At 40.1% G+C, this 17,895-nt stretch overlaps 1 protein-coding gene across 12 annotated transcripts in view; it reads left to right on the top strand.

Annotated features, from left to right (window-relative positions):
• ABI1 (abl interactor 1) overlaps positions 1–17,895 on the top strand; it is a 74,759-nt gene that overhangs the window by 39,715 nt on the left and 17,149 nt on the right. For 8 of the 12 annotated variants that reach the window (XM_065731397.1, XM_065731395.1, XM_065731392.1 and 5 more), the window contains exons 3-5: positions 7,415–7,591; positions 16,855–16,869; positions 17,606–17,706. In XM_065731397.1, the coding sequence (XP_065587469.1) occupies positions 7,415–7,591; positions 16,855–16,869; positions 17,606–17,706 (293 nt within the window). The remainder of the gene's footprint in view (positions 1–7,414; positions 7,592–16,854; positions 16,870–17,605; positions 17,707–17,895) is intronic. The other 4 variants (XM_065731399.1, XM_065731398.1, XM_065731394.1 and 1 more) reach the window with 1 other exon arrangement.

Here is a 17,895-nt window from a genome sequence, read left to right as displayed (position 1 = left end):
AATTCTGAAACCATGTAATGAACAGAATGTCCTGAATTAATGAGATACCTCTGGTATACTTCTCCACTGTCCTGCAGCCCCAAATGTCTTCAGACCTTTCTGACATTTTAGTTTTTTTGCTGGAAATCTGTTCTTCTTTATGCTGATGGCTGTTGCTAGGAGAATCTGAGAAAATCTGCTTGTGTGTAGAAAGAAAAGATGTAAAGTCAAGGGCCAGCTTCATAGGATAAACTGAAAAACAGGCTGCCTTCAGACATAGGTGCAGTCCACTAATAAACTGTGAAAATAAACATAGCTATTGCATCACCACTTCTTTATATCCTTCCCCCTCTGACAGTGGGTGATATTAGTAAAAGGTATTAGTAGCAGTGTGCTTGTGTGCAATATGTTGTGTGTTTTATTGTGTGCGTGTGTGTATATATACATAAAAATTGTATGCATTTGTGCACGTGTTAAGTTTGGAAATAAGACTTTGTATATATTTCATTGTTCTTCCTTTGTCCTGTCTTCTTCCCTTCAGGTGGCCATAAACATTTTATATAGACAGCAAGTTGCTGTATACATGTTGCTGACCTTAGTTCGTTGTGTCATTAATCTGTAAAATCTCTTGACTGTGAACCCTGCCTGCAGGAAAAGGAAGGTGGTGTATCAGATTACATGAGACGTGGCTTATCCGGATCCTCTACCCTTTTACCTTAGGAGGCCTGGATTTCCCAGGACTTGAGGAGATGAAGCTGCCTAGGGAGCCTGTCTTACTATTGTAACTTGTCTGTGTGCTGAAGTGAATGTGTGAGAAACTTCTATCTATAAACCTACGAGAGCACATTGTTGGATTTGCAGCTCTAGAACTGTGACTCACAACTCTATTCCAGTTGCCTCCTACACTGGCAGCACCACGTACAGGGTGGATGTGTAAGTGCTTTGGAAGTTACAGAAGACCTGTCTTGCATGGTGTGCCTTCAAAAGACATGGCAGGATATTCTGAGGTGTTAAGGATTGTTGTTCACTCAAAACATCACTGATAAAAGAAAATTCTAGGGGAGGAATGAGGTTCTATGACTTTACCAAGCTTTTGATCCATTCTTTGAGGAAGCTTCCCAAAAACAGCTCAGTTTTGTTCTGTAACTGAGTTGATGCAGACATGGATGGAATGTTTAAAGTATTTCTATTCAACAGAGTTGACTGTTGTAATTCCCACTGCCTGTAGAGGCTCAAACCAGGGAGAAGATTCCTGTAGGATAAGTGTGTGTGCATAACAGCAAAGGTGAGCAGCACCAGCTGTACTGTGCTCTGATCCCTGTATCTCCCAATGAGGCCAGGATGGCTTAGCCCTGGAACTTGCATGGAGCAGCTAGCTGAGGGCATGCCTCTTTGTGCCTGTGAGCTTCCTTGTGTATTGACAGACAGATCCACATTTGCACATGTGAAGTAACCAGCATCTTCATGTTTTATAAAGAAGCTAACTACATTCCTTTCATCTCCAGAAATGATAGCAAATACACGTGTGGAACTCCTTAGATCTCCTTAGTAGATTCTTTTATATCACTATACGTGTAGGGAGAGGAAGAAAACAACAGCCAAATTTCTTCAGAGTTCATAATTTCTTTTAATAGCAGCTTTTGTTTCATTCTTAAGTAACATAGGTTGTTTTTTTTTTTTTTGTTTTAATTTCTGTAGGTAAATTCTTGAGGTTCTTGGACACTATTTTGGGAATCAAACACAAGCAACAGAAATGAAGGGAAGTCAAGCACTTAAGTTTCTTGCACTTCCATCTTGAGTTCGTGAAAGATGGGCTTTGTTGCATTGTGTAGGTATCTGTATGTGATATCTTTAAAACCCCTCAAAACCTATTTGTGCTGTTTCATGCACGGTCTTGAACTCATAACTCATCTTTTCTGAGGAATATTTCTCTTGTGGTGAAAATAACTTCACATTTCCTTCTGTTGAGTACAGTGAATTTTCTTTTGAATTTCCTTCACAAAATAGTAGCATAAGGTGGTGCTGTCTCTGAAATTAACTGCCTGGCTGAGCTTATAAAGCTGGGGATTTGTCTTTTTGTAGGTCAGACAGACTTCCTTGCAGGTTGCCTGTACAATGTGCATTGTCCAGGATCTCTTCAGCACTGTTATTTGATTAATTGTAACTCATGTAGAAGTCTCATTAAATACACTTTCTTTATGAAAGTAGCAGTAGCATAGTTTATTTCTAAAAAAGAACAAGTTAACCATCTCAGTCCCATCAAGTTGTTTAATTTCAGGGAAGATTGTATGAATTTTATATATATACAGCAAGACAGTGAAATCTGCAGTTTCAGAGAATGACAATAAAGGATAATAATGAAGTTGGATCTAGGAGCAAAATTAAGAAGAGTGAGATTTGAGATTTCCCCCCCCCCCCCCCTTTTTTTTTATTTAGGGAATATAGAAAGCACCTCAGTGTTTGTTTCTTAAGTGTCTTTGGTTAACACTACAATTTATGATCCCGATGTATGAGCCTTAAGAGAAAATACATATTTACTAGAATATGTTTGTTAACGGTTATTTTATTTTTGTTAATCTACAGATTTAAATTATCTCTGTATTTTTCTGCTATAGGCAGCTAAGTTGGAAGCTGCAGATAGTTTTACAGATAGCAAAACAGATTTTACTTTTCAAATTCAAAAACAAACTAGTAAGCTTGGAATCAAGCAGTTGTCCTATGAAGGAAATCAAGCTCCTTTCTCTGCACAGCTCACTGTCCCATGTATTGCCTGGTTTCACTGAGCAGGCTGAAACTGAAACTTCTGCTTTTGCCCAGTATTTTGTCACATCAAACAGTACTTTTGCTGCAAACAGATACCATATTTGACGGATTGCTGGACTGACTTCTTACGTCAAATCCAGTGTTTCAATTGGCTTGTCTTTGACTAGAAATCCCTTAAAAAAATAAATCTTACAGCATTTTTTTCCTTATATTGCCAGCAGTACAATCTTTGGTATTGCTTTTGGGGATTTCTTTGGGGGATTTTGCTGCAATCAGGTATAAAGTGAATGATATCCTGTTCTGCGTGCATTTCCCTTTTACTGGTGCTGTCTTTAGCAAGGGTGTCACTGCCTTCCTGCAAGTAATGTTTGCAAGCCTGAAGCATGGCACCAGTGTTGTGCATGAAGCAGCCAGAGGGTTTGTGGTTTCAGCAAGCATGCTGGGAAGATAGGGGTGGGAGGTGGTAAGGGATGTGTGAGGGGCTGCTCTCTTATGTTTGCACTTTTCATCATACAAAATAATTCCAGTCTGTGTCACTGCCATCTGTGTATATAGTGCTGATTTGCCCTCTTACCAGAGCTTCCCTTTATTTCAAATGAAGTGTTAGTAATAGACTCAGTAGATTAAACCACAAACTGAAAAAAGCAAAAAAAGGAAGCAATGTCAAAACTACAGAAGTATGTTGCTAGTAACAAGCAGTTCTGCCTTCCTTTCATCCTTGTGTTCTCTGAAATAGCAGCTACAGGTGGCCTGTGAAGCTGGAGCCTATGTTGTCTGAAAGAACCTGGTTCTAAACTGAAGAATAACCCATTTGTACATCTTCGCAGCATAGTGCATTAGTTTGGAGGACATCTATGACATGATAATAATTTAAGAGTTATTAAAACTGTCACATGAAATAACTTGAAAAGCTATTGTTAAAAATGCTGGCATAATTCTAGGTTTTTTTAGAGCATGGGTGGAGCTGTATCATCGTCACAGAAAAGGAGAACTGTTTGCTGCATCGTTGCTGCACTGCACTTGGCCTTGGGGCTGCTTCTGAGATGGCAAATAGTTAAAGTTTAACACCACATCCTGTTGGTCTGCTGTTTTTTTCATATGGTTCAGAGCTGACAGATAGCAGAGGCAGATAATTATTAACAGTTCCTTCAACCTCTGAGCTCAGTTTTGCTACTGGAATTAGCTGGCATGTTCCCTTGCACTTAGTTATGTGGGCAAAGGAATTTGTTTAATGATTTAGCGTACATCTGCTTTCCAAAGAAAACATGTACTTCTGGAAGGACCGTCTCCTCCAAATCAGTGCAGTGCTGGGCATCTTCCTGCTGGATTGTGTTGTTTAGGAGTGCAAATCCCTTCTCTATTCCCAAAACCTTACATTTTGCCACATTTGTTACAGGATAGGCCATATGTACTTGGAGCTGGTCTGACTGTTTCCTAGTACATGGCACTCTGCCTTAACCCAAGGCCTGCTTGCTACGGTTTACATCTCTCCATCTTTGAGGTTTAGAAGTAGGTTTTGTGCATCACATCACAAACTGTTTATTGCTGTTAGGGTAGCAGCGACTAAACAATAAAATTACACTTTGACATCAAGCACACAGATATAGATGCCAACGTTAAAATCACAGAATCACAGAATTGCAGGGAAGGGAATGGACCTCGAGATCATGCTAAAGCAGGTTCCCTACAATAGGTCGTGCAGGTAGGCATCCAGATGGGTCTTGAATATCTCCATAGAAGGAGACTCCGCAACCTCTCTGGGCAGCCTGTGCTGGTGCTCTGTCACCCTTACTGTAAAGAACAATTAACATGCAATCTTTATTGATCTATTAAAGGTCACTTCTCCTGAGGAGGCAAGATGTTGTCTAGTAGCTGATTGGCAGCATATTGTCCTGCTCAAGCATATGCTTTGCATAGGGTAAAACACCGCCTTGTGTTTCTAGTGCACCATATGTGGTAAGGAAGAGTTGCAGCCTCATTTGCTTTGAAGAGCAAATGAGTGTCTTGCACAGGCACGCCTGCATGCCGTTCACAATATACATGTATACCATACATTTCTGGCCCTGAAATAAAATACAGATAGTGATCTCTTTGCTTGGTCTGAAATCTGTGGAAAGACTTTACAAATCTCTGTTCTGTGTTTAATTTTGGATAAGTTGTCTGATAATTTTAATATTTGCTCTTTTCCTGTTGTGACAACTTTAGATAATAAACAAGAATTTGCTGTAGAGCTACTTCAGTCATTTTTTAAAGCATATGTGGTACAGCATCTGTTCCTGGAATCTCTTATCCTCTGCTCTAGTAATTTATGGAATTTTCATTGTTTGTTACAGAGAGGAAAAGTCAGCCTTATGGACCACCTGCCAGGAAAAGATGAATCTTTTTGTATGGTGAAAGGCTTAGGATTTTTTTTTCCCTTTGCCATCAACATTAACAGAAGTCTTAGAATTTAAAGATGTGTTTTTGTCCGTACTGTGCAAAGGATGAATTTATTAGTAGCAACAGATTCTGATCATAGAAATGAAGTAGAACTATGTATTTCCATGTGCATATGAGTATTTTAAAACATCTTTCAAAACATTGTACTATGTGCCTTAAATTGTCACTCTCCTTGGCATCTCCTGCTGTTTGGGTGACTGAAGTGGTGGTGTTTTGTTATTGTTGATATTGTTTTTCCTATGCAGTTGTCATGTATTAAAAATGTGAGGAGTTGCACCTCAGAGTTCTGCAAGATAGTTTGAGATCTTACATTTTAGTGGTTCATTGAAAGGGTTTGTGTTACACAGAGAAATCGGAAGAGGTGATCTAAGAACATGTAGCAGAATACTTACAATGTAGCTGTTGATCATGCTGAAAACCAGCTAAAGGACAAAGCTTACACGTATATTTCAGTCTCTGAAAGGAAAAGAGCGAATAATTGCTGGAGCTGAAGAAACACAGGTAGTCTTGTTCTGAAGTCTTTGCTCTGTGTTCTGTGAAATTGGCTGCCAGAAGAAACGTGGGTGCAGTGGCTGGTATTTGATACAGATGTAATGGCAAGTACGTGGTGTCTGGGATTGTCTCATTTGGAAAGGTGCTTTTTGCCCCCCCCCCCCCCCACTGGTATTTCTCAGTGCCTGAGTATTTTAGAACAGTGAAGCTTGCTCCACAGCTTTGTTGGGATCAGTAATGAACTTATTCCAAATGAGCTAATGCAAACACGCACATTTAATGTCTTATTTTGCTCTGGAAAAATCATAATTCTTATTTTTGTTTATATTCCTTACTTTTGGAAGTAAAAGACCCTTCTGCAATGTTACAAGCTATCTGTTATTTAGCTTTTAGCTCCAGAAAGAGGCTTGCTCAATATCCGCTTGTGTTCCCACTTGCAATCTGCAGTGCCATGTACTGAAGCTGTTAAGGAGGAGATTCTTTCTGTTCTTAAGAAAATTAATGATTCAGTGAGCACATACACTAAATACAAAAAGGAAAAGAAATTTCATCAAGGGGAATTTCATAGTAAACTCTAAACACTGAATGCTGTCTTTCCTAGAGATTGGAAACTCATAATTCCCTCAGTGCTTACCTTTCTCTTTTTCATCCTGCCTCATGTAGAGTCAGATGCAAACTAATTTTATGCTTCATCTTTGATTCTGTTTCACTGAAGATAACCTTGCACTTAATATCCACTTTGGCTGTTTCTAGAGAAGTACCCAAACCTACTGATGGGTGAGGAGGTTTTTGTTCTGTCTCAGTTTTGGCACTGTTTCTCTTATAGATTCTCCATGTTAAATTGACAGTTACCCGCTGAGCATTATTTTCCTTAGTAGTGATTCAATTGGTTTTATTCAGAGTGACTGAGGGTGGTGGTTTTTGTCAGATTCTATCTTCTGCAATGAGATCCTGTGGTTCCAGTAACTACTTTAACTGGGAAATTAAATCCCTGCATTTGAAATAGGCTTTCTAGAGATGAGATTTATTGTGGCTGCGCAGTACTTGATCTGTATATGTTCTCCATTGGGTAGGATTTAAGCAGTGATTCTCTTGCACATAGAAAGCACGTATGTGTTACATGAAGCTCAGTTTGATCCCACACAGACTGCAGAGCAATAATTAAAAATACTATGATGGAGTAGTGGATGAATGTGGCTTCTGTATTCCCCTAACTGCATCTTTAAATACCTTTAAAGGTGTTGGAGTCTGTGTGAAACTACCCTCCGTGCTGTGCCTGGTGGTTCCCATTGCAGAGTGTGACACACACTGATGACTGCTGAAAAAAATTGCCTCCCAGCTTCCCAAGCCTCGTGCCCTCTGGGGCTGTGGGCAGACTGCTGAGCTTGCCTGCTCTGGGTTCCCAGCTGGGGAGCTGATGTCATTTATCACTATTGTCAGTCATAAGAATGTTGAGGGTTAATCTGCACGTGCTGTATCTGCATAGTGTCTTCAGAGCGTCAAGGCAATAATGTATAATTGTAATTTTATTATTAATATTGGTTATTTCATTAAAGTATAATTTACAAGCACTGTTCATGTTGATTAAACTCATTTTGTCAATGGATTGGCATCCTTCCAGCAGTATTATCTCAGTTCAAAATCTTTGTCTAATAGTGTGGCCTAAACATATAGGTAGATAGCTCTGAAAAGAAAATAACAAATGCCTAAAGAAACCCATCCTTTCTTGTTTTTAATCTAGACTGTGGACATCCATAAAGAAAAGGTTGCTCGCAGAGAGATAGGCATTTTGACGACCAATAAGAACACATCAAGAACTCACAAAATTATAGCACCAGCGAACATGGAGCGTCCTGTAAGGTATATTCGAAAACCTATAGACTACACGGTGCTGGATGATGTTGGCCATGGCGTAAAGGTAAGAATACCTGGACACTTGAGAACTCCAAGTAGTGCAGACCAGGTGATAAGGTTGGGCAGAATGACCTTAAAATGTTGCACTCATTTATGTTAGGGAGGGTTGTGGGTTTGATATGCTCCCACATACAAACATTTCAGTAACAGAATGGATTGTTTTATAAAGATTTTTATTATTATTACTGATTTACTTAAGCAGTGTTTACCGTAGCCTTGTGACTGGCAGTGGTAGTCAGGGTCTGGAAATAATGGCTTATGATCTTAGCCTAGTGACTTGTCATGAAAGCCATGACTAACTTCTAGAATTCTGACTACTTTCTCAACTATTTAACTTTTCTGTCACTCCCTTTATTTTCTAAACTTGTAAGAAAAAATAAGTAATCTGAAAACGGGGTAATTGTTGGGGGGTTTTTTGGAGGGGGTGGAATGACAGGCAGGGGCTGGTAGGAGCAGGACTAGCTAGTTGGCATTGAAGTCTCAGTGGCACTTAACATCTCCCACACATTTGTGCTTTTGAGTAGTCTTGTTTTCCTTCTCTGAATAAAAAGCCTTTGTAAATTAGTGTCCACTTCCCTTGAAGGGGTTGTGGGTAAAATGAATTGTAACACCCTTTTCTCCTTGAGTATCTTTTCATAGCAGATAATAAAATGGTAAACCCTCCAGAGCAGGCCTTCAGGTATATTCTGTTCACAACACTCTTCTCCTGAATAGTATTAAAGAGCTTTTATTCAAGATCTTTATTCAAGATCTTCAGCCTGATGTATTCTGGTTAGTCAGAGCAGCTTGATCAGCCCTTCATGGGCCCTTCATCTGAGTTCCTGAGGAACAGATACTTCAGAATTAACACGGGAGAGTGCCAAGGTTGCATTGTAGTAACCCTGTGAATGCCCAGACAAGTCTAATTCCAGCACAAGCTGGAGTGCATATCTATACCATGAAAGCTCCAGGATATGAATTACTGTAGTGGCTTTTGGCTACCTGCTTTATTTTTTTACATTTTCTGGCAGTCAAACCTGTACCTAAACCTGTACTAGCCTGTAACTTTTAGGGCTGATTTACTCTTGTTACTTGAGGCAGGCTGGATGGAGCCCATCCTATGTAGAAGCCTGAAAGATTAGCCCTGAATTGCTGCAACGTAGAAACACTGGAGGCAGAGAAACTGATGATTTTTCTGCCTTCATACAAGGAAAGAGCTCTCTGAATACAGAATACAGGAATTGACAAATTTGATGTCAGGATATTGGTTTATGCATTTAAGAGCTCCAGGGGTCAGATGCTGCAGAAGACATTTTTAAAAGCAGAACAATTATTATTAGTCCTTGAAGCTAATGCTTTCCTGTGCTACTTGTATTGCAAAGGCCCAGAACAAGTTGCTCAGTCTCTAAATGCTCAAGTTGTTAGCTGTAGCAGTTACATTTTCCAGTATAGTCATGTTCTTTAGGAGTACTAGCATCTTTATAATTGTCACCCTTTTTATTGGGAGGGTGAAGAAGAGATGCCATTTACCCGTTTTTAGACACATCTTCTTAATATATTTTTTTAAACTGTCAGTGATTTAATTTGGTATAACAAACTTCATCTGTTCAGAGGTAAATTAACATCCAGTGATGACCAAATTAGCAACATTATTAAGTCAGCAACAATTTATATCTGGCTATAGTTTCTTTGAGAAATATTCTTAAGTCTGTTTTATGACTGTAGAAAACATGAAACATTCAGTAGAAAGGTGATGTTGCTGTTCAGTATGTGGACATTTTACATGAGTGAAATAAGCTGCTGGCCCAGCCTCAGGTAGGTAGTTGAAGACATCTGTCATACTTTTGATGCCTTCATCAGTATTGACCTTCACTGCATGCATTGTTGAGAAGGTTGGGCTGAGACAGTGAGGGACATAGTTACACGTGATTAGCCAGCATTTCACTAGGTTTCCTGGAGTGTGTCACAGATCACAAGTTTAAAGGAAGTAGCAGATCAAGCTATAGACCAATTTTAAGCATATTCAGCCAAAATAACTGAAGAAACTGGATTAGATTGTGTTGGATGTCAGCACAAATTACTGATGATGCTGAGAATCTGAGTTGCCTCTTAAACGTACATATGAAGGAGGACCATACAAGAAATTGCACTGCAAAGTCATGCCAAGAACAGTCTTATAATGTAGCTCAGGCTCCAGTCAAGAAAGTAAGATTTTTAACAAAGATTTCTCTCCAAAATTGATAGGCAGCAACATCTCCACTAAAGCCTGGGAAATTGTATTTTTCTAGGCAAAGAAAGTTGAGTTTTCAGTTTTACTGACTGTGGATCCATGATTGTCTCCGCTGTGCAACGGTCAATAAAATAAAAGACAACACATTCATTGGCATTTAAATTTTAAGTAAAAATTATGCAGCACTTTGAAATAACGTGTTTTGACAAGGAGACAAAAAGGAGGAATGCAAGGAAGAAGGACTGAAGGTACAGGCTGGATTAACTGATTCTGCATAGCAAAAAACATCATTAAAATATGCAGTATATTTTAAAGGAACAGTCTTGACTTGATGTACATAGAAGTAATAAATGAAATACAAACAAAAATAATATCTCAAAGAATTAAAAAGGGTGGTTATAACCTCCAGCAGAAGTACTTTCCTCCCCTGTACGTTTTCTGGAGGCATGCTTGTTTTTCTTGTCTCTCTGTGATGCTTCTCATGGCTTTATAGAGGGGCCACAAAAGCATAAGCCTGTGCTGGGGACACTGAGGAGGGCTCCATGTGCCTGCCTCTTGCCTGCATCAGCAATTTTGGTGGGCTGGGAGGAACTGGTGGCAAGCAACTGTTCCACGTGATAGGTTTCTTCCCTGGTGGAAGATGCCTCCTTGGAAGGCAGTGTTGTTTCCTAGCACTCCTTCCAGCAGGATCTTATAGAACAGCTCCTGCAAACTATCCCAAGGTCGCTAAGGTGCTTTCTTCTTCAGCTTGAAACTCCATGGCAGCCCCAAGCTGTGCTGGCTGCTCCACTCCTTACTCTTCCTTTTGAAGGGCCTCATGTGGATGAAATTTCCATAAGGAGAAAAGCTGCCTTTTAAAACTTATATATTTTATTTTTAATTTCAATGTATGCCTATGAAGTAGGTTTAGCATGAGCCAAAATGGGGAGGACTTTCCCTTACTAGTCAAACACTGCATGTAGATGGCCACAGGAAATAAACAGACCATCATTTTGCAGTCTTCTAAGCAGTTGCTCAGCTGTCACCCTCTGGGGGTTGGGGAACATAGCTGAAGTCATTCTTAGTAAATAAGAGTAATGGTTGTGATGTGGGAGCTCACCTTCCTGTGTAGAGAGCTTGGTTAGAAATTATTAGGCAGAGGTTACTTGAACATTTCCTTCCTTCTTTTCCCCTTCTTTTGTGAAAGGAGAGGAAGAAAAAAAGAGAAAAAGTAATATGCCAGCAAATAAATAGGTCAAATACAATTACTCATACAGAACATCCTCAGTGTAAGAGAGGGAGGAAGAGGAGGAAGCTTGAAGATGCCTTGAAAGCCCTGGAGTTTACCTTAGAGTTTGTTACAATCTTTTTCTTTTAGTAGATGGCAGATGGAATTGCAGCAAAGTAGGAAATTGAAACAATGTCTTGTGGTGACGGAGATAGTGTTGAATACATGTGAAATTGAAATGTCTGATAGTTGTAATTAGAATGAGTTTGCAGGATGCAGCAAACAGTTCTGAAACTATCTCAAACTGTGTCTGAAGACTGATTACTTTTCAGCTGTTGGAATTTCCTGGTTTTAAACTACGTATATTTCACTGCACCACAGCTGTAAGAAGCTTTCAGGACCACAAGTCAAATGGGATTTAAGCACTAAAAAATTTTAATTAGGAAAATAAAAGTTGGAAGGAGTCTTTTCGAAGTAGGGATGGGGCCAGAAGTGTACTTGCAGCAGGGACTCTGCTCTCACCCTTGCCGTGCTTTTGCTCTATTCACCTATGTCTGTGTGCTTACTGCTGTCTGTGCAAGAAAAAAATACAGATGAGGAACTGGTGTGAGTATGGAAGGCTACCTAATCATGCCTGTTATCCCTTTAAGATACAACTTGATGTGCTGGCCACTTGAATATTAACTTTTAAATAATTCACTTTAATAAAAATAAAGTGAGCCAAGGATCCCAAATCCAAGCCTCTGCTGCCTTGGTTTCTGTGTTAGCCTCTTGCTTCAAAGGACGTAATTTCATTAATGTCACAGCATCACTTGGGGGTCATGGCCAAACAGTAAATATTGCTGTAGGGTACAGAACCTTCTCTGGGGAGAAAAAACAATCTTCCCTGCTGCCAGCACTGATGCCTGTTGTGAGTGTTGATGGCAAATGCTTTTCACAGGGTACTTGTTCCTGGAAGTTCAGAAATGTGCGTGGTGTCATCTGGTGTAACACAGGTTTCAAGACTTTCTGTCTGCAAAGAAAACTCAGCACTTTGCGATCTATTTGTTTTCTAATTTGAAAATATTTTTGGGTCTGTGTGCATTATTTTACTGTAGCTATTAAATATTACTAACTTAAAGAATTCAGAAGGGTTGAAGTGTTTTAAAACAGGAGTCTGATGCATCTTTCTCTGACCAAAGCTATTGATTAGTACTGAGGGAATGGTATGAAATTTGCTCATCATCCACAGTTCCTGTGTCTTAACAGCAGTTTAATATGTAAAAACATTTTAAAGTAAAATGACTTTGGAAACAAAACAAAAAATAAAAAAGAGGAAATAAGTGAAGCAGAGCAATAGTGACAAGCTACATCTGGTTACTGTTAATAGAAAGCAACGCAATTACTGAGTTACAGGAGATTTTACAAGATGTTATAGTTAAAGGTAAAATTTCATTGCAGAAACTTTACCTGCACATTCTATTTTGTAAGAAACACTGATTTGAAGCCTAAGTTTTTGCCAGGTAGCTGCCATACAATAGACTGTAACAAAGTAAAGATCAAAAAAAAAGCTTTCTGAACTGTTCTAGTAAGAAAACTGAGACACAGTAATGATTTCTTTAAAAACAGCACAGAGCTGGTGGCAGAAGCATGTTTCCCTCAGTGTCTGACACCCACGTACAGGCTGCCTTCTGAAAAACAGCTTTGATTGCAGATGCCCTTCTCCCTAAGTCCCTGTCTTCATTTCTGTAAGGAAACTGTTCCAGACTGGTTCTCTACTGCATCCTTTCCTCAAGCATCCCATCCCTTCATGTTCAAATATCCTTCCTGCTGCTGCTCTTCCTGCTCCCATTGTGTCACCAAACCCAGACCTGTTCTGCTGACGAGACAGACAGCAATTCCTGTGCAAAACCTGTGAGGATACTTCTGGAGCAATTGGATTGCCTGGCTGCTGCCTTGCTTCTATGGCTGTCTCAGATAATTCTCCCTTGACTAATAAGAGAAAAGCCTTTTATAAGCAAAAGGAGAGGTTGGCAAGACAATCATCAAGAGCAATCATGCTTTTCTTTTGCGGTTGATGGCTGATTATTGGTCAAAGATAATGACAGATCTAAGGATGGTTATTGGTTTTACAGAATGTACATAATACAGTTCTGAGTTTGCCATGCACTTTCTATTAATGCAGATTATACTGACAGCAGTTTTTAAACCTGTGTTTCCATTGGACAGCAGTTACACTTGATAGCCTTTAAGGACTGCTTTCAGTGATCCCACGCATGGCAGAATACAGAGTGAAATTGTCTCTCTAAATTCACTACTTCAAGAAACATTAATCGCATACAGCAGGGGAAGTACTGTCAACCTGCACAGAGATTTAAAGTTGCTACAACCTAAATGGAGGAGTTCCTAGCTGAAATGAATGGAAGAAGCTGCCTGGACTTCAGCATGGGGAGAATTTCGCTGCTGCGTGCAACTGCATTTTGGTATTTCCATGCTTTTAGATAGATTTGCTCATGTAAGTGAGTTTGACGCAGTGTTAGTAGCAGTAGCTTTCCAAACACAAATTTCATGTTATAAATTAATTCAAGTAATAGCTTTCTGGTTCTCTGAATCATGACTAATGTTCACACATGACTTGTTGCTTGGCATGGAAACTGTTAAAAGTTCTTCCAGTGTCTGCCTCCTGAGTCCAGCAGTGGAGGCCTTCAGAAACCTGGACGTTCTTTGGCTACCAGTAGATGCTTCTGATTGCCTCAGACTCCACCCATCCATTCCAGCCACGAATCTTCTGCCATTCACAGCCTTGTCCTTTTGTTCATGTACAGCACAGCCCTGCAGTCCTGCCTCCATCAGCACTTATTTTTCTGATGTTTAGATGGCCAGAACTGAGCAGGCTGGAATTGCTGAAACTATTGCCTTAAGCAAGGAAGCCTCTAGCTTAGAGTCATTACTTAGCTGTCCCAATACATTGTTTCTCTGTCCAAACAAGCAGTCCAAGCATAAAAACTCAGTCTGAGTGCTCTGAAGTCCCTCCTTCAGTTAGAGAAATAGCTGTACCTTTGACTGTGATAAATGCCTTGCATGACTTGTTAGCACCTGCTTTTGTCCATTGCTTGAAGTGCATTCAAGCACTTTCGTTCTGGGAACATCCTAATCTGTATGGCTCTATACTTTGACATCAAAAACGTCTCCAGCAAACCTATGCACTGTGGTGGTGTTCTGACATGTCAAGAATACTGGAGGCTTTCTCCCTGTGTACAGTATCACAACTAGCAGGAGGAGAGAAATGTGCTCCTTACAGCTTCTGCAGGAGTCTTCACTACATGTCTCGAGCTCAGTGCTGCTCTTCCTTTCACTTAGCTTTTCTGAAACCTTTTGCACCTCCTGTCTCTTCGTTTACAGATCCTTCTCCGTACAGGCTTCCCTCTTCAAGCTGTAAACCTTGTACACCACTGCCTTTTTCTTATGCCCTATGTTTCCTTCCTTCCTGACTCCAACCTTCCTCTCCTGATGAGTCAGTCAATACTGGTGGTCATGCTCTGCTGTCTGGCCTGGCAGCAGTTGGAGAACCTATGCTAAATGTATACCTGCTTTTCCCTTTTTTCCCTTTGGTTCCCTGCATCCCCCCCCCCCCCCCCCCCCCCCCCCGTTTTTAATGTTATATTGATACCAGGCTGCTTCTTAAACTGTTTCCAGCTCAAAACAGTTTTTGGAATTGTTTAGTTAGCACTAAGTTTGGCTTTCAAACCGAGAAATCCAGCATGATTGACCTCATAACATGAGCCGATAAATACAGGAAAATGTCTCCTAATTAATTAGCTTACTAACCATGATTAAACAGCCATATGGCTCATCTCCCTTTGATTCATTTGTGTTCCTGCCATGCTTCTGTCTTCTGGATCCAGTGTTCCTCTCCCATAAGAATTCCTGCTCCCTTTGTGTTATTTCCTTCTGTGTTTTCCTGCCCATATGACTCCTGTTTATATTAACAGCAGAGCAGAGGACGTGAACAGAGCTTTTCACATATTGAAAGTGGAATGACAGCAGCCACCAACTCTTCTGCATAATAAAGAAATGTGTGCATCGTTTAGTTGGTACTAAAGAGGTGAAGGGCACCTGGTGAAGTCTAGGGATAAAGGTCAAGAGCTGCTGTACTTTGGATACATTCAGCGTGTTGAACAGTGCTTAGCAGCAGGAAAGTTTGAGATGAGATGGCAGATCCCTTATTCAGTGCTGGATGAAGATACTCTTGCTGCAGAGGAGTCAGAGTGTAAGTCAGTGATTAAGGAGGGGGTGGGAAAACTCTCCAGAAGTGATGAGTGACATTGCAGAAGGGAAGGAAAGAGAGGAAGCTTTTTGCCTTTAAATTTCTGAGGCAGACAAATCTAGTGATAGAGACTGGGTAAGAAGCCATGCCACCCTTCCTTTTAAGCCTTCGAAAGGTTTCTATCTATGGCTGCTAGGAAGGGGGCAGGGGGAGCAGAACAGCAGTTTCACGTTTTGGTCTCTTTATTTGTGTTTTGCTATTGCCCTTGGCAACTGGAAGAAGTAAGAGGAAGGATCCTCCTATGAGAAGGGAAAGCTAAATGCTAAAAGCTTGTTTGAAAAGTATAGTGCTTGGGAGATTACCCTGGCATCCTGAAAACTGAACATCATGTTTGTCCATGAAATAAGAATGTAGGGACAAATGTGGTTCAAAATTCTGCTGCTCCGCTGATGAGCCTTGGCCTGGACAGGGAGTGAACAGGATGGCCTTCAAATTTACTTACCTCAGCTAGGCTTTTTCATTTGAATTTTGATATGGGCTTTGTGTTTTTATAATATGAATAACTTCAGGGTACTGGCCTTCAACTTCTTGATTTTTAAACCCCAGCTGTTCCTCAGTGGTTGGGCAGACCATGTCAGAAGTGTCACACATGTGCATTGTTGTATTGCATATTTTAGTTATTTTTTCAAGGTTCATGAACTCTTTAAATTGGTCTGTGGCTCTTGGTCTAGAAAAGACAGTTTATTTCCAAATGATCTTAAAAGTAGCACTGGGGATATTGAGATTTTGTAAAAAGTATGTGAAACTGCCCCTTGTCTGCATTCAAAACAATGAATTCCTACCCCCTCAATAAAATTAAAGAGCTCACCATGGATTAAAAAAATTATATTAGCTTTCCTTATAGAATTATGAAGCCAAGCTGTCATAATTTTTTTTCTCTGCAGTCACGAAGGCTGTAAAAATAATACAGTGGAGTCACGTAATGACTTGATTCTCAGAGCAGAAATTTCAGCATGACAATCTTCAGAGCACTGCCAACACTGTTTTGAGCAGCCAGCACAGTGCAGGCTTGAATCAGGTTTCAATCAATAAACCAGAGGTGAAAGGCTGTGCTGCTCATCCTGTCTGAAAACTCCCTTTTCTTTATTTACCATTCAAAGCAGCAGCTAGAATTTCTTCAAAACACACAAAGGTTAAGTGTCAGAACAACGGGCAAGTCCACTCTGCGCCGTATCGCTGCAACTGTGGTTTTGTGAACCAATTCTTAAGTGCACATTGCCATTGAAATAGCACTGATTTGGTTTTGGACTTGAACAGAGGGCTCTTCAACCCTTTACTGCCCATGAGGAGCCTGGCAAACAGACCTGGCAAAGCTCAGCTAAGCTTCATTTTGTCACAAGTGGTTTTTCTGTGGGTGTTGCTTTGTCACTGAACATTGTGCTGTGTGGCAGTAACATCTTTGTTAGCGTATGGGAACGTAGCTAAGTATCAGTAGACACAGATTATATTTTTAATGTGATTATCTGTAGTTTAACCTGTCCTGTCAGTTGTGATGGATCTGCCATTAATTTCTCCCTTTTTCCCCCTTTTTTTGCCAACGTTAAGTGGCTAAAAGCCAAGGTAAGAAGTGTTATTTCTCCTTTGCCCCACAGTGCCTCATGTGACTGATAGTAGAGGCTGCAGAGCCATTAAAACTGAAAACTAGCGCGCTCTTATGCTCTCCTCTGCTTTCCATAGGATATTTAGATTAAACATGCTGTACTTGATTGTTTTGTTTTGTTTTCAGCATTTAGCGTGTGTCAATATATCTGCGATACATTGACATCTGCATTTGTACATAGATGATTAATTTCTCTAACACATGTAGTGCTTCGCTCTGAATTCAGTAGATGCCTCGATTCCCTTCACTTACATTTTTTTTGCAGGAGACTTCCCAGACAATCTGAATGACTCTGCTAGTCAAATAGCAGGGGTGAGCTGAGCCATTCTGGGCCTGTGCTGACTGTATTGTACTGTCAGCATTAAAGTTTGATTTAAATTATTAACACTTCAAGTGAGATGAATGCAAATGTGGCTTCCCCTTAAAGAAAAGAGAGAAACGACAGATTTGTGCCTGAAACTGTCAATTGCCTAGCTTTCTGATGTCTATTGTACATTAATAGCAAAAATAACATTAAGCTTGCATTTGAACTCTTTGTATATACTGGTGTCTGTCTTGTGTGTAGCTGAAAACTTGCTGTTTGACAGCTGTCTGGGAATTCTCGCTTCATATTCTTACACTTAAAAAAACCCAACAAACTGTCAATAATAGAGCTGCTCCGTTATAAAAATAAAATCATGTTTTCCCTTATTTCAGCATGGAAATAACCAGCCTGCAAGAACTGGCACCTTGTCAAGAACAAATCCGCCTACACAAAAACCACCAAGTCCTCCCATGTCAGGCCGGGGAACTCTGGGGTAAGAATGAATAATGCTTGGTCCTGCCTATGTAAGACAGAGCTTTAAATGCACCAGTGTTGGTGTTTCTTAAATAGGTGGATAGATAGCAGTTCTGATTCCCGTTAGGAAATAACACAATTAGTTTTGCTGTGTAAACCCTTTCAGCTGCACTGCCTCATATTTTCATGGTGACCTTTTGAAATAACT

Source organism: Cyrtonyx montezumae, unplaced genomic scaffold, assembly GCF_038088225.1.
Source record: "Cyrtonyx montezumae isolate F1298 unplaced genomic scaffold, pur_monq_1.0 scaffold_14, whole genome shotgun sequence".
In the NCBI taxonomy this organism is placed as follows: Eukaryota; Metazoa; Chordata; class Aves; order Galliformes; family Odontophoridae; genus Cyrtonyx; species Cyrtonyx montezumae.
Note: the sequence above shows the minus strand (reverse complement) of the source record. Positions and strands in the feature narration are given on the sequence as shown.